The sequence below is a fragment of the Xenopus laevis genome, chromosome 2L (assembly GCF_017654675.1).
Source record: "Xenopus laevis strain J_2021 chromosome 2L, Xenopus_laevis_v10.1, whole genome shotgun sequence".
NCBI lineage: Eukaryota > Metazoa > Chordata > Amphibia > Anura > Pipidae > Xenopus > Xenopus laevis.
This window is the reverse complement of record NC_054373.1, coordinates 34,612,879-34,630,608: the sequence shown is the minus strand read 5'-3', so window position 1 is coordinate 34,630,608 and position 17,730 is coordinate 34,612,879. Positions and strand designations below refer to the sequence as shown.

Here is a 17,730-nt window from a genome sequence, read left to right as displayed (position 1 = left end):
TGGGTTTATTCAACGTTTCGGCTCTTAGACTCGAGCCGTTTCGGCAGGGACGCTGGGGAGCAGGTCTGTTTCAGCCTCACCAGGTTTTTTTTCTGTGTCCCTCTGGCCCAGGCAGATCCTGCTTGAAACGTTGAATTTTTTTAAAATAAATAGTTTTTCTTAATCAAATTTAAGAAAGTAAAATCTATTGGCCCATTGAGCTGGAGGGCTCACATCATGCTCCCAGTGGACCAATTCCCCATACTTGAAACGTTGAATTTTGTTTAATTAAAATAGCTATTTTAAAATACAGTTTCAGAAAGTAAAAACTGTTCCAACATTGAGCTGGAGGGTTCACATCATGTTCCTAACAGATCAGTTCAACATATTGCTCCAATCTACATTGGAGCAGAAGGGGCTAGTCATCTCTTACAGTCCATTTATACAACCCAGCCAAGGTGGACAATTGTTGGTAGTGACAACATAGTGAGATTTAGTCAATTTTACAGGGTACCCTCCTACTACCAGTTCCCCTTACCTTCCCAACCAGCCAATTCTGTCTGTCTACACTGGGACTGAAGAGAGCTAGTCACAGCTAGCAAGTTTAGCAAGTTTGAGCGCAGTTCATTTTCCATTTATATATATATAAACACACACAATTAAAAAAAGTCAAATAAAAAGTCCTAAAAACCAAACTGATGAAAAAGAATTGGGCAGATCCCCTGTCTCTGGCAGCATTGAATCGTCTGTATTTTGTTCTTTGCCCTGGCATGTCTAATGGCAGCTTGTGGTTATAAATAGCCCTATTTGCTGTTTAGAGGTAAAAAACGGAGATTAGCATCTCTGAATTTAGCAGTTATGGTAAATTAAACCTTATTATGACGTAGGACAATCTATTATGCAGATGTATCATCTTTAAAGGGAAGCTACCTTATTAAGTGACCTGGGCCAGACTTGCACCTATCGTAGTAAATTAAGTCCCTGTTATTATTGGGGGTGCACTACCCAATAGCAACCAATCAGCAATGAGCATTTACTGGGCCAATGGAGCTGGGTTTAATTTAGGAAAGCAAGCATATTATTTATTATGGCCAAACATGTCCATATTACTACAAACTGCCCTCATAACTAGGTTGTGCATTTGCTTGACACTTTATAGCAAGCTATACTGTAAACATTTTGAGAAAAAAAGTATGCATCATGCTGTGTACTTGAATCATGGGCATAAGAAGTTATCAGTGAAATACTAAAGAAAAGAAGGCAGAAAAGTCTCTGATATACAATTAAAAACTGGAGCACCAATATTGTTGTTAAATACTGTAAACATTAGTCTATGTAAATATCTGCCAGCAGAATGTCAATTTTGATTTATTTTAGCAGCATTTGCATCAATAAATGACAGCCTTGTGTTTTGTGTAAGCAATCTTAGTTCCGTGTTTGGCATGATACCATCAATATTTTTTTTTGCCTTATTTGAACCATTGAACTATTTACATGTTCCATAATAATGTATTAAAGCAAGATGGCGTCAGGGTAGGGACTGTAAATGAGACACAGACTGCAGGTATGCCCCAAGCAAAGTCAATGAGCATTGTTTTAGTGCACACAATTTTGTCTGGTACGTATGTAAATTACTGTCAGGATTTATAAGGCTGTCTCACTGTCAGTCTTCAGCTGCTGTTGAACTAAAACTCACAGAACCCATAACAGCTGAAGGCTGCTTGCATTGTAAATAATGGGTCCTCACACAAGACGTTTTGCCGCAGGCCATGCTGATGACCAGTAAAAGACAACAATATACATTTTTTATTGGATTTGTATCCTTTAACTCACTTAGAAGCCCATTGTCTATAGAGATGAAGAAGTACTTAATGTAGGGTTTATTGCTCCCCTGTAAATATAAGGATATTAAAAGGACTTTTATGACCATATAAAAGCATGAGGCTACAGAAACGCCAACAATATTTTTACAGGTTATTCATTCCAGCCCCTGCTCAGTAACTTTATATTGAAAGAAAATAATTTCTGGAAAGGTGCTGATTTTATATGGGCATATATCCATTGTGTTTAGCTGGAGCTGTTGATTGCTAATAGTGTTCAGACGTGGCTGCTGGGAATTGTAGTACAGGTATGGGATCCATCATCCGGAAACCCATTATCCAGAAAGCTCTGAATTACGGAAAGGCCAACTCTCATTGACTCCATTTTGTCCAATTAATCCACATTTTTTAAAATGATTTCCTTTTTCTCTGTAATAATAAAACAGTACCTTGTACTTGATCACTAAGATATAATTAATACTTATTGGAAGCAAAACCAGCCTATTGGGTTTATTTAATGTTTACATGATTTTCTAAAAGACCTAAGGTATGAAGATCCAAATTATGGAAAGATCTGTTATCCGGAAAACCCCAGGTCCCGAGCATTCTGGATAACAGGTTCTATACCTGTACAATAACAGCTGGGATGTCACACATTGTACTTTGCCTGCTTGGACAGGGTAGGGTAGGACTCCACGAGCGATTTAATCGTAATCCGACGCGCTGCAACAAAACGCATGCAACAAAAATAAGAGATAGAATTGTCACATGGTGTTGCAGCGCTGATCCGACGCAATGCGACTGTCGAATGCAAACTCAGCGTACAGCGTCTGCATCTGATAGTCGTGTCGGATCAATGCTGCAACACCATGCGACAATTCTATCTCGCACCTTATTTTTGTCGCAGCGCGTCGGATCGCGACAAAATCGCTGGTGGAGTCCTACCCTAAAACAGCTAACAATACCAAGACAGCACAGATCTGAGTCTGATTAGTGTCTCTTAAAGTGTGATGAGCTATAATTAATAGATCATTTTACACATTACCCTGTCTGTCTAATACTATATAATTGACATCCAGAATGAGAAATGAGTTCCTGTACATACCTTCATCTTCCAAACTCTAATTTCATACGTTTATCATTTTATTGTCATCCAACCACCCATATACTGAAGAGGTAATACTATCACATGGATGCATTTCTCAATGGGCCATGGAACACTCATTTAAATGTATCTATGGGAAAGAAGGTAGCAAATGCATTTATTTTCATGTTTTTCCAAGATTTAGCCCTTCACCAGTGCATTTGCTGTCTCTTAAACTGGCCATTTTTAAAAATCCCATTACAAGACATCAGAAAGTATTTTGGTCTAGCAGTTCATTAGTATAGCTTGATATCATTGGGGTAGTCAAATAAGAGGGAATGGATTATGCAAAAACGTTCACAAAGGCACTTGCGAAAGTCAGCGACCATATTTGCGACCTTTATAACTGATTAAGACCTCAAAGACTTCCTCGTAAAATTTGCAACCAAATTGCATTTGAGATATTGTGCAGTGTATGTAATAACATTTTGAAACGAAACTCCAGAGCAGTTGTTAAAGGTTCACAATGTACAATTTAGATTTCCAATGCAATAAAAGCCTAACGAAGAATATTACATTGCGACAGGCGAATTTTTATTCACAAAGTTTTGCTCTTTGCAAATGTCATTACATTTCCCCCATAGTTCCTTAAAGGGTAGTCTCTACTTGGGCACATTTCCCAAGCTAATACAGATATGGGATCCCTTATCCATGAATTAGTTATCGAGAAAGCTCCTAATTGTAGGATGGCCATCTCTCAATTATTAAAATAACTTAAATATAATAATAAAACAGTTCCCTTTAGTGATTCTAAATAAGATGCATTGATCTACATTGGTGGCAAAACAATGTGATTGGGTTTATTTAATCTTTGAATTTTAGAATGCTTAAAGGAGAAAGAAAGTAATTTTCCACTTGGGGGGTACCAAACATTAGGCACACGAAAGTGAATGTATTTACTTCCCTGGCACCCTGGGCCTGTGCTCCTATCAGCAGAAAACTGCACCGGCCCAGGTTTATTCCAGCGAGCACCACGGATCGATTCTCTTCCTGCAGTTCTGCACCGGCCCGGAGTGTCAGGTAAGTAAAAATACAATCACTTGGCGGTACCTAACATTTGGCACCCACAAGTGGAAAATGACTTTCCTTCTTTAAGGTATGGAGACCCAAATTACAGATCCCTTATCTGGAAAACCACAGATCCCAAGCCTTCTGCATAAAAGATGCCAATCTGTGCCAGAATAGTTATTTCCTTTCAACTGAGCAGGGATTTATTAGAGTATAGTGTCCCTTTAATGATTAAGAAATGCTAAACAAAAATTGCAGACAGTTTGGTGCCAGATCTGGACTGACTGTGTCATATTTCTCCTACTTCCCTCTCTATCTAGTAAAGGAAGTAAATTTGATATTGTCTCACCTAGGGATATGTGCCAGAGGCTCCCCATGAGTGCAGAACTGTGTCATCAGCTGCTATTATTTGGCACTGCCACACATGGGTCTTACATTTCACTGACTCCCCTCCTTCTGCTCTCTGATAGTCCTGGGGTAAGCAGAGTATACAGCTGTCATGCATCATTTGCAAAATGAGGTAACAATATAGGCCATTTGTCAAAGAATTTCCAGCTGCCGATATTCAATACTAAAACCTTCACTTTTGGCTTTCCGGCCTTCTGAAGGCGCATCTGTCATTGCAAGGAGCCTTGTCATGTGCAGGAAGTTAGTGTACCAGTCACACGTTCATGAAAATACCAACAGGGGTCTATTGCTAACTGATTATAAATATGGCACAAAAAAAACAGTGAGGAAATATGTATTTTTTCTCGTCCATGGTTTTATTTAGTGAATTGCATTATTCTAATGAGCTTAAAGGGGAACTAAATGTATAGTCGCTTATCTGATACCCCAGGCCGGTGCTCTTGGTCGGTAAAAACTACACAAATCTGGGGGATCATCATCATTTTCTTCTGCTTCTTCCAGTCCAGACAAATGAGACAGGTGCATGCGTAGTAAAGTGAAAAGCAAAACTTATATGCAAAAAGCCATTTATTTCATTAGAAAAGGAAGGAAGGCAGAAGCAGAAGAACATTACGACAAATGAATTCATACAGAAATACCCCGGCAACAGTACAAAGTAAAACAGTTTAACTATAACAAAAAAAATCTCCTGGGCTGGTGCGGTTTTACAGGAGTGGTTAGCCTCTCCTGTAAAAAGTTAACTTTTAGCATGTTATAGAATGGCCAATTCTAAGCAACATTTGGCTGTCACTATTTATATTTTAAAGTTTGAAAATGATTTGCCTTCTTCTTCTGACTGCTTCCAGCTTTCAAATGGGGGTCACTGACCCTCATCTAAAAAACAAATGTGCTTTAAGGCCACAAATTTATTGTTATTGCTATTTTGGCCCGAGTAAGCAGATTTCTAAAATTGCAAACTGAAGAGCTGCTGAATAAAAAGCTAAATAACTCAAAAACCACAAACAATTAAAAATGAAAACCAATTGCAAACTCATACCTCCCAACTGTCCCTTTTTTCGGAGGGACAGTCCCTCTTTTGACAGCTCGACCTGCAGTCCCGCATTTGTAATGGAAAGTCCCTATTTTCTCTGCACTGAACAGTCAGAAAAAGAAACAAAGTTTCTCACTTAATTGGCTTTTAGCAGAGACCACAGAACAGCTAACAAGTGCAAATAAGATACTTTGTAACAATTTCCAGACACAAAAAAACAGTTTAGATAAGAGAATTATTTTCAAACCTTCATAACCTGCCAAACTTTGTAAAATGAACGTGGTAATTAGGGGGTGTGGCCACAGAATGGGGCATGGTAGCTGCGCTACGTGCGGAAAAAAATTTTGTCCCTCTTTTTACTTTCAAAATGTTGGGAGTTATGCAAACTGTCTCTCTACATCATACTAAAAGTTAAATCAAAGGTGAACAATCCCCTTTAAATGAACAGGAGCACCAGCCAGTGCTATCTGGTAAGTGATTATAATCACTGAGAAAACCTAAGATTTGATTCCCCCATTCCAGTCATTCAGGTCCCAGATTTGTGGCAGGGCCACAAAGGCCCGGGCCTAGGGCGGAAAAAAGTAGGGGCGGCATGCCGCCCAGCCGCATTACGGGGACCTGTGCGTCCCCCGTTCACTGGTGCTCGCGGTCAGGCGATGGGACCGCGCGGCCTAGGGGCGCCCACTTGAGGAATCCAGCCAGGACTGTATTTAGGTCAGATGCTGCCCTAGGCACTGGACCTAAACGCATGTGCGTGACTCAGTGACACCACTTCCGCCAATCAGCTGTCCCATACCACTTACCCCCAGTGCTTTTACCGGTTTTCTTCTGGAAATCCGTGGAAGAGGCTGGGCAATATTTTTTTTTGGAAATTTAAAAAATGTATTTATATGCACCCGAGGGCCGCCCCCCCCCCCCCCAAAACCTGCCGCCCTAGGCACAGGCCCTTGGGTGCCTTAATATAAATACGCCCCTGAATCCGGCCCTGCTTTCATTCTTCTTTAATGTCTGTGCACTTCATTTCATAGACTTAATTATACTGTTTAAACTGCAGGCATCTCAGTCACGTCTCAGGCAGAAATAGATACACCGTAGGGTACGGATAACTAAGTGTAAAATAGTTACATTGACAATCATGCCATAAGGCACATATGCTGAATAAAGCAGGCCGACACCGATTCTTCACTCTGAAGTATAATACCTGTAGCTAAGAATATTTGTGTCTTTACAATGCAAATAAACACCAGCAGACTGCTGTCAAGATTCCCAGTTCCGGGATTACCCACATTATTTATACATTTTGCAGTGAGCAACGCAGATCATATGGGTTCAAGGGTAAAAATAGAGCAATACACAAAAATGATTCCAGACAGAGGGTCTTATAACATCCGGCCCACTTGGTGATGTAGCCCAGCTATAAAAACCAGTGAAGGGGGACAGCAGGCTAATCAGGTGTGGCTTGAGCAGCTCCTGTAGCCTTGGGATGCCTAGAAATAGAGGAGACCCAATTAAAAACTACTCCACCTAGCATTTTACTGTTCTCAACTACCCCACATTTACATGGATTGTTAAAACAATCTTATTTCTAAAATGTGCTGATCACACCAGAATTTTCTAGCAGACAAGTATGCGATTCTGTATAACTGCATGGCTTATAACTGCTGAAGAATGAACATATTTATATATTTATATGCACGTTAAAGGGCATGTAAAGGCAAAAAAGTAAAATCCCATTTTTACTTTCTTTAATGAAAAAGAAACCTATCTCCAATATACTTTAATTTAAAAAAATGTGTACCGTTTTTATAAGAAACCTGACTGTATGCAGTGAAATTCTCCCTTCATTTACTGCTGTGGATAGGAATTGTCAGATGGTCCCTAACTGCTGAGCAGGGAAACAATCATACTTATGAACAGCAGGGGGAGCCCCGCCTTACTTCCCAGCCATGCAGAACTCAAGCAGCTTTGTTTATGATGATCCCTAAGCAGCCCAGACCACACTGAGCATGTGCACATGTGTCTTAGTCTTGCAAAGATGTTTAACAAAGTTACAAGATGGTGACCCCCTGCAGCCAACTTTGAAAGCATAAATTATTTGTTTGATTAGGCTTGTGGTGCAGTAAGTTCATGTTTATATTTAGTATACAAAATACAGCATTTCTAACCTTATTCTATTTTAGACTTTACATGCCCTTTAAAAAAGACATATCCAGCACCACGCAAAGCTACATTAGGCTACAACTGTTTAACATGGAGACCATCTTTTTTATTTTACTGTCCCTTTTAAAATATCACTCACATGAGAGCAAATAGTCATCTCAACAATGTCAGTATTTGTCAAATAAGGGCAGGGGGGGGCTTTGATTCAATGTCGTCATTAAAGGGGGCAATTAAATTCTTCACATGGAGCCAAATAAGTGGAGAGGATGTACAAAGGATTCTGACTGGAGCATATGTAATATACATTAAAACTTGCTATTATTTAAAGCAATTAAAGAGTGTTGAGTGAGCAGGAGATGCTGGGGGAAATAAATGCTAATTGTGTTTTATATTTAATTGTAAATTATTTCAAAAGCATCTAAAATAATTAGAGAAAGTGCTGGTTAGTAAAAACAATACAGAAAATGATTTTGCTATAATCTGTAAATATCAATATAATGGACCCGTTCCCCAGTCTGCATACAGACCTCTATTTAACCTTTATTTCTGCCACTTCACAAATGAACTTCAATTGACTCTTCACTTTCTGAGTTCTACATACCTGCTTTGGGATCATCGCACGGTCTTCCCCTGGGCAATGCAGAAAAGTCTATATAAATGTAATTTTTTTTTTCAAGATCTTCTTTCAAATATTTACTGCAGGAGAATGACAAGCCTGGGGAGATATTAAAAAAAGATTAACACTATTTTTCGAAGTAAACTGATCAGGTGAACTGTTGACTTGAATGTCGGACTGTTAATCATTAGGGAAGGGAAGAAATATAGAATGACATCTGTATCTTTATAATAAATATAGTCATGTGATGCATAGGAATACAGCAGCTCTCGCCCAGGGAAGTCTATCTGATGCTCAAACATCTGCACAACACAGTGCTCCTCAATCTTCAGATACTACATCCCAATATAGTCCACATATAGTCCCGGCATAGTCTTTCTATTCAGACCATCTCCTCTTCATATTCCAGTCTCTTATTCAAATAAGTCCAAATTACCCTAGAAGCCAGATCGCTGACATTGCAAATTGAAGAGCTGCCAAGTAAAAAGCTAAAAAAACTCAAAAACTACAAATATAAAAAATGAAAACCGACAGCAGATTGTCTCAGAACATCACTCTCCGTATCAAATCAAAAGTTATCTCAGTGGTGAAAAAACCATACACACTAAGGGGCCGATTCACAAAGGTTCGAAAATCGAAGGTTAATTAACCCTCGATATTCGACTGGGAATTAAAATCCTTCGACTTCGAATATCGAAGTCGAAGGATTTAGCGCAAATAGTGCGATCGTACGATTGAAGGATTATTCCTTCGATCGAACGATTAAATCCTTCGAAACGAACGATTCGAAGGATTTAAATCCACCGATCGAAGGAATATCCTTCGATCAAAAAAACTTAGGCAAGCCTATGGGGACCTTCCCCATAGGCTAACATTGAGTTCGGTAGCTTTTAGATGGCGAACTAGGGGGTCGAAGTTTTTTTTAAAGAGACAGTACTTCGATTATCGAATGGTCGAATAGTCGAACGATTTTTAGTTCGAATCCTTCGATTCGAAGTCGAAGTCGTAGTCGAAGGTCGTAGTAGCCCATTCGATGGTCGAAGTAGCCCAAAAAACACTTCGAAATTCGAAGTTTTTTTACTTCGAATCCTTCACTCGAAGTTAGTGAATCGGCCCCCAAAATCTGTTCAGCTGATGAAATTTAGCCACCTAAATTCTGGGCTGATCCAATCATCTTACTCCAAGGCGAAAGATTGGATTATAAGAGACATCTATGGAGGCCCATCAGGAGAGAAACCAATGGCATAATTAGATGTTACTGGTCCCCACAGCAAAATAATTTTAGGGCACCCAAAAATCCAAAGGGTCTACTTCCTCTATAGTTACAACCACGAGAGAAATGCCTCAACAAGCCAATGTGGTCCCTGCCCAATGGGATTTTTTAACCTGCCCAAACTATTTCTGGACAATTTTCACCCAGAAATCTATCGGAAAACAAAAACAAAGATCCGATCAACAGTGATGTTTGTCTTACTCTCTAATGTTTTACACAGCATGATAAATAGACCCTTAATCTCCCTTTTGTAATTCCAGTCCAGTAGAATACTGAAATAGTAGAAGCTGTATTTTTACTGTGAAAAAACAGGCGACATTTCATGTCTTTACTGGAGCAGGGATAGGGTTCCCACCTTTTATCTCAACTAGATCCAGACGGGGAGAGGTTGGTGATGTCAGGGGGCTGTACCAATGACATATGTGTCAATATCATTTTTGGGGTGTGGCCTTGACATTTAGGGACGAGATATTACACTGAGGCCTGTGATTGGCCACATTTCACGTCAATCAGAGCACAATCCTGCCTGGTTTTCAAATTTCTAATAACCAGGCAGCCCATCTAAAAACTAGGCAGGCAACACTAAGCAGGGCTTTGTTGACGTGGATAGAGCCACGGAATTATTTCCATAGAAAATAGACATGGTTTCTCATAATGGCCCAGTTTTCACATAATTTGAATAACAGACAGTCAGACCGTGAACTTGATTGCCAAAAGCAGACAGAAACCTAATTGCCTTTTACAAAACAGACATATATCTGTATGTTGTAATTATGTTTGTCATATTGTTCTCTTAATTAAATAATGTACAATACATGTATGTGTTAGTCTCCATTAAAACCTACTTCTTAAAAAGTTATAAAAAAAAAACTTTACATTTGTAATAACCTTAATTATAGAATTACTTTCCTGTATCTGTCATACAGAAGCCTGCTGAGAACAGAAATGGTATTTATTGCAAATTGTGCTAGAGAACTACAAATTCACCAAGATATCAGTCAACATTACAGTATATTAGTGCAATTCCTTTGAAAATCAAAAAAAAAAAATTAATCCCTGGTATGGTATAATAAGGACAGTGCACCCAGGTGTTGAATCCATTCTCATTTAGAAGAGAACAGGTATTTTCTCCTTAACTTTATATCCTAAGAAGTGGAGTGGAAAACATTAATTATACAGGTATGGGACCTGTTATCCAGAATACTCAAGACCTGGGATTTTTCTGGATAATGGATCTTTCCATAATTTGGATTACTAAAAAATCATGTAAACATTAAATGAACCCAATAGGCTGGTTTTGCTTCCAATAATGATTAATTATAGTGATGGGTGAATTTCTCCTGTGAAATTCACGAAACTGCAGAAAAATTGGCGAAAAATTTGTGAAACTCAAAAATTGAAGCCCGCGTCAATTTTGACGCTCACGTCAATTTTCACGCTGGCGTTAAAGTCAATGGGCGCCTGAATAGTATTGACGCGCATCGATTTTAGACGCACGTCCAAAATTTTTGACGCTGCCGCATTTTCACAGGCGTTTTGCGAATTTATACGTCGGCGGTGAACTTTGCCATTTTTACGCAAATTCGCACCAGGCTAATTTATTTGCCCATCACTAATTTTGGATCAAGTACAAGATACTGTTTTATTATTACAGTGAAAAAAGGAAATCATTTTTAAAAATGTGCATCCCATACCTGTAGAAGAAGATCACATATAGTGTATTCTCTCTTTCCCAGGATCTAACAGTAGTAATGGCTTATGAGCTAAATAATAGGACTCTGGCTTAGAAAGGTTTGGAATTTGTCTCAGTGTCATCAGATTGAGGAGAGAGGCAAGTCACTTAATGAAAGGCCTATGGGGTGTTGACTCACTGTGCCAAAAAAAATCCCATGTTAATAGTGACATTCACTTTGGTATTTTCATTATTAAATAATGTTGGAATGTCTGTACCTTAATTATTGTTTGTTATCGTTCAGCAATTTAACAGGGATTAAACTTTTTTGTTACGTAGAAAAGAGTAGCAACTTTATCACTATTTAAGTCTTACACAATAGTTATTTGAATTCTCTCTCTCTCCAGGTTTTGTGCACAACCAAGAGCTGTTGGCTTCGTCAATCATGCAGGACCAATCAAATTTGACATTTTCTTCAGGATCTCTAGATAATGAATGTTCCCCCGTCAATCAACCAGATGATGGAATGCTAGAGCAAACAGGTTCTGCCTCCTCCTGTTTACACATGGTATGTAAATGTAGCCTCCTGTATGATTCTGCTGGAGTTGAGCATGGGATGGAGAACTTTAGGTCAGATGTAATAGAAGCTCCCCATCTCCACCGTAATAAATCACTAATAAGTGGACTCAATTCAGTCCATACAATGCCATTTTGAGTGCAGATTGACAGACATACACAAACAAAATTTATGAGAAATGCATTTACTTTGAAGATAAATCTTCTCTTCTCTTCTAATGTTATACCAAGGTTGAAGGTGCTGTTTTTCCAGAGACAATTCCTGTAGAGTAAGGCTAGGGAGTAGTGTCTAACCCAAACTAAAATCCTAAATTGGAGCTTAGGTGCTCCAACATAGTCACCTAATATACAGGGACATACAATAGCTTAAAAGGAAGCATCAGTATAAGAACAATAAAGAAGTTCATGTGGTTAGATTCATAAAATGTAAAGCAGCTTTGTCACCAATAAATGTTTACATCTGGCACCACTTTGTTTTGATATGCCTGCTTTAAATAGTAACATAGTAGACAAGGTTGAAAAAAACTCACATCCATGAAGTTTAATTAGAATTTTTGTCTGAGCCATCCTACATTAAATGCTAGATGATTCAGATGAAGGCAAAAAAAACCCTATCCATAGTCTCTCCAATTTGCCTCAAAGAGGGAAAATTTTCCTTCCTGATTCTATAATCAGGGCCTGATTTACATAGCGGGCACCCCTAGACCCACTTTCGTTAGTCATCTGTCTCCTTGCCTTCACATGCACAATTTTTCAACATCAGGTCAGGAGCACAGAGGAATCCACACAATAATGGAGTGCTCAAACCTTATGCGTAATCCCTTGGGATCAGTTGCTTAACAGTAATTAACCCAACCTGCCACGGGTCAGGAAAGTACTATGCAAAGTCCAGTAACTGCAGCACTCTTTCAAATGAAGTGTATTGTGATTTTTGGCTCAATTTATCAAGTAGACAAAAGTGGCAATGTTTTGGGCCTCACAGAGCCCTTTGTCAAGGGCCCTGCGAGGCCCAAAATGTTTAGGTGCCTTTAGGAGGCCCAATTTAGGTGCCTTTTCTCCACTGTAAACAACAGATATATTGGATATAACTGTCAATGATTATCTGACAGCCCTGCATGAAGACAGAATGAAGAAGAGATGCTCAGAGAAGGATAATGAACATAGACTTGATTATTTCAGAAATGGTACAGAATTTTTTTATTGATTGTATTTAGAAAGTTTCTTATTTCAGAATGATGAAGCTCATATTAAATTTTCATTTTCATGATAGTTCCCCTTTAATAACTTAATGCTAAATTTACCCTAAATTATTAGTACTTGTATGTTACAAACAGTCAATACATATTGGGTAGAACAAAACTCTGAAATTAAAAGACTACATACAGTAGAGCTACTGAAAATTCTTCAGAATATGACATAATATCTGTTGTTGTGGTGGTAGATGGCCGATACCATGTTTGTATGTATATTTTTATTGATAAGGTAATACTTGTGCATGCAGCGCTGTGCAGTAGAACAATATATTAATAGAACAAACAGGGGTCAATACAATAGTGAAATAAATGATAAATACAAAATATAGTTGCACTCAAGTTTAAGGGGCCGATTCACTAACTTCGAGTGAAGGATTCGAAGTTAAAAAACTTCGAATTTCGGATTTTTTTTTTGGGCTACTTCGACCATCGAATGGGCTACTTCAACCTTCGACTACGACTACGACTTCGAATCGAAGGATTCGAACTAAAAATCGTTCGACTATTCAACCATTCGATAGTCGAAGTACTGTCTCTTTAAAAAAAACTTCGACCCCCTAGTTCGCCATCTAAAAGCTACCGAACTCAATGTTAGCCTATGGGGAAGGTCTCCATAGGCTTGGCTAACTTTTTTTGATCGAAGGATATTCCTTCGATCGTTGGATTAAAATCCTTCGAATTGTTCGATTCGAAGGATTTAATTGTTCGATCGAAGGAATAATCCTTAGATCGTTCTATTTGCGCTAAATCCTTCGACTTCGATATTCGAAGTCGAAGGATTTTAATTCCTAGTTGAATATCGAGGGTTAATTAACCCTCGATATTCGACCCTTAGTGAATCGGCCCCTAAGTCAAGTGTTAAAAGAGTAGGGTGGTCCATGTCCTATAGAGCTTACAATCTAAGTGCCAATCTTTTCCTTAGCATTTGGAAATTACAGTCTGGTGTAGTGATCAAACATGGTGCCCGGCAATTTACAGATATGCATAGAAATTAGATTTTCGTGTTTTTTTCGAGGAACAAACAAGCAAGAATCACATTTTTTGAGGCTAAAAATATTTCTATTGGACTATTCCTATTGACTTCTATAGAAACTTGCCTGCTTTTACTTCCTGCGTTGTTTTTTTGTATTTCTCATGGCACTTTATATATTATTTGTCATCAGTTCATAAGATATTGAAGGTGCTTACTGCTTCGGTAGCTAGTTGAAGGGTCATATATGAAGCAGATACAGTAGCTCCTTTTGGCATCCCCAGCTGTTCCACAATTCCACACATCTATACCTGGATGTTTGAAGATGCCCTAAGGGAATTTTTAGATTCAAACTTTAGTTTTGTTCTAGGGACCTCTGGGGCTTAATGTTGGAAAGACCATCTGGTTTAGGGTCAGATAGTGGGTGAATGATGTTGTGAATACCACGGGTGTCCAGATATGTATCCATGTTTTCACCCTATCTTGTTACTTTTTTTGCATGATTGGTCCGATTTATAAAATTGAATAAGGACTAGGACTAACACTGGGGGTTATACACACCGAGTTTACTTGGTCTGTAACTATAATAATAGGAATATATTTATTTTCTGGAATGCATGAAGAGAGCTATTTAAAGGTACATTCACTGCCTTGGGCACCTCTTGCCTGCAAGTTAACCCATCTGTTCAGCAATATTTTTGTTTCATTTTGCAGCTGAGTTATGATCAACTGATGAAACATTTTCATGGTTCCCTTTAAATGACCCCACTATGATTTGATATCATTTGATAAAAGATAAAGTATCTTAAATTAGAATTTAAAGAATGCAGTACTGCTTTGGGGTACTAAGTAAGCAATTTAGAAGCACCACTTTTTTTTGGATGAACATGTTTATGGTTAATGTATGTGTTTGCATATTCTAGAAATCTACTTTAGTACTCTAAGAATACATTTGTTTAGGGTAAATATGACCAACCCAGTATGTCTCTCTAACACAGTTGGTTCCAAATCATAACCATTTAGTTCAGACCAGTTGTTTTGCACCACTAAGAGTTATTTTTTCTAACATCTGCTCTCTCCAAATATCAACCTCTGCCTTTAGTATTTCTACAAACCCTGTGTTTTATTCTACTGTGTGGGTTAAATCATTTTTTAAAATAATTCTGTCTTATACACTCTCTAACTTACAGATATGGGCTCTGTTATCAGTAAACCCGTTATTCAGAAAGCTCAGAATTACGGAAAGGTTGTCTCCGCTCGATTTTATCCAGATTATCCAAATTTTTAGAAATGATTTCCTTTCTCTCTGTAATAATAAAACAGTAGCTTGTATTTGATCCAAACTAATATATAATGAATTCTTATTGGGTTTATTTAATGTTTACATGCTTTTCAAGTAGACTTAATGGATCTTTCTGTAATTTGGATCTTTATACCTTATCTGGAAAATGCCAGGTTCCTAGCTTTCTGGATAAAAGGTCTTGTACTTTTACCATAAAGCACTGGTGTTCACCAGAAGCTTCTCCAAACCAAGTCCACTAAACCACAAAAGTGGCAGAGGTCCACAGATGGTGGCTTTCATTGCACTCAGCTAATAAAAGGGCTCTATTTAGCCCATTAAAGGAAAACTATACCCCCAAATGAATACTTAAGCAACAGATAGTTTATATCAAATTGAATGACATATTAAAGAATCTTACCAAACTGGAATATATATTTACATAAATATTGCCCTTTTACATCTCTTGCCTTGAACCACCATTTTGTGACTCTATCTGTGCTGCCTCAGAGATCACCTGACCAGAAATACTACAACTCTAACTGTAACAGGAAGAAGTGAGGAAGCAAAAGGCAGAACTCTCTCTGTTAATTGGCTCATGTGACCTTACATGTGGTTTGTATGTGTACACAGTGAATCTTACGATCTCAGGGGGCGGCCCTTATTTTTTAAAATGGCAATTTTCTATTTATGATTACCCAATGGCACATACTACTAAAAAAGTATATTATTATGATAATGGTTCATTTACATGAAGCAGGGTTTTACACATGAGCTGTTTTACTCAGTATCTTTTAATAGAGATCTACATTGTTTGGGGGGTATAGTTTTCCTTTAAGAAAACTTTGTGTGCCTCTTCCATTTTTTGTTCTTAAATCATATACAGGTATGGGACCTGTTATCCGGAATGCTCAGGACCTGTTGTTTTCCGGATAAGGGATCTTTCCATAATTTGGATCTTCATACCTTAAGTCTACTAGAGAATCATGTAAACATTAAATGAACCCAATAGGCTGGCTTTGCTTTCAATAAGGTTACATCTTAGTTTGGATCAAGTACAAGGTACTGTTTTATTATTACAGAGAAAAAGGAAATACACTTTAAAAATTTGGATTATTCAATTATAATGGAGTCTATGGGAGATGTCCTTTCTGTAATTTGGTGCTTTCTTTATAATGAATCCCATACCTGTATAGACAATTTAGGCGTGGAAAATTTGAAAATTCAGTAATTTCTGAATTAGACTAGACTTGAACATTTATTTACTACAAAGTAGTAGTAAACTACATCTGCTTAGGATCCATATGACCAAACAAAGGATATCTTACTATGTCATGAACTAGTTAATTTAGTAGATATTTGTAAATTCTATGTGTGAACCAGTTACATAGCTTCTGCAAATTAACCAATTTCATTAAAACACAATTGTATTAGAATTTTTTTTTATCTGAATATTACTTACAGGACACCTATGGAAGCCACACCATTGACATTGAAATTCAGGGGGAAAGAAAGAACTCAGATTCTTCTAAGACTCCCAGTCTATCATCTCCCCAAGAACACCTCCAAATGGGATTCCCAAGCAAATCCTCCCCTAGAGAGGTATTCAGAAGTTATAGCTGCGATGACACAACAGAGAGGAGCTACAGCAATTTTATCAAGGACAGAAATCAGTTTCATCCGTACAAGAGGCAGTTTAGTGATGTTTTCCCCAATACACTTGATTCTCTCTCACTTGTGGAGAAAACATTCAAAGAAATGCACAGAGTAGACACTTTTGAAGATGTGTGCTCATCACCTGGACCTGAACTCATTGAGCCATTTGTCCCACATGTGCCGGATATCTCAGCAGAACAAGCATGGTGCAATTCAATGCCATACAACTCAACTCCTGATGAAGATTCCCAGATTATGGTGAGATTGTACATTTGATATTGTCAATGTTGAGGGTACCTGACCATAAAACCGTTGGATAGCAAAATGCAAGGACCAGAAAGGAGGCCCTTAATCTATTATTTGGTTTGAAAAACAAAGTCCTGCATCTAATACCTTGTGCTGTAATGGTATGTTCATAACTTGTATTAAAGTGCCCAGGTTTGGACTGGTAATCTCTGGGTTCTGGCAAATGCCAGAGGGGCTGCTGTAAAATGCCATAGGCCGTCACTATTTATTGAGTTTGTGGGGGCTTGTACATGAAATGCCAGGGCCTATTTTCATTCTTAGTCCAGACCTTAAAGTGCCCAATACAATTAAGAGTCAGGCTTATATCGTATAGGGGTCTTTGTCATGCATTATGCCCATATGCATAAATACAGTATATAAAAAAATAGTAATTATCTTCTGTAAGCCTTAAGAATAGATCACTATAGAGCAGTACTAGCAGATCATCAACAATTCTTTATGCCAGACAAAATGAATCAATCTAGCCTAATTTTCCCTCAAAACACTTTAGTGTATGTGAATTTCTGTTTCCTTCAAGGATGTATAGTATTTGTCAGTAATGTGTTGTTGGGGAAATTTAAGGTTATATTTATTATTATAT

The 17,730-nt window shown here is 38.1% G+C and overlaps 1 protein-coding gene across 1 annotated transcript in view; it reads left to right on the top strand.

Moving 5' to 3' along the window:
• foxn1.L (forkhead box N1 L homeolog) overlaps positions 1-17,730 on the top strand; it is a 55,438-nt gene that overhangs the window by 18,489 nt on the left and 19,219 nt on the right. Inside the window, exons 3-4 of the mRNA XM_018246133.2 lie at positions 11,518-11,678; positions 16,653-17,102. Of these exons, the coding sequence (XP_018101622.2) occupies positions 11,518-11,678; positions 16,653-17,102 (611 nt within the window). The remainder of the gene's footprint in view (positions 1-11,517; positions 11,679-16,652; positions 17,103-17,730) is intronic.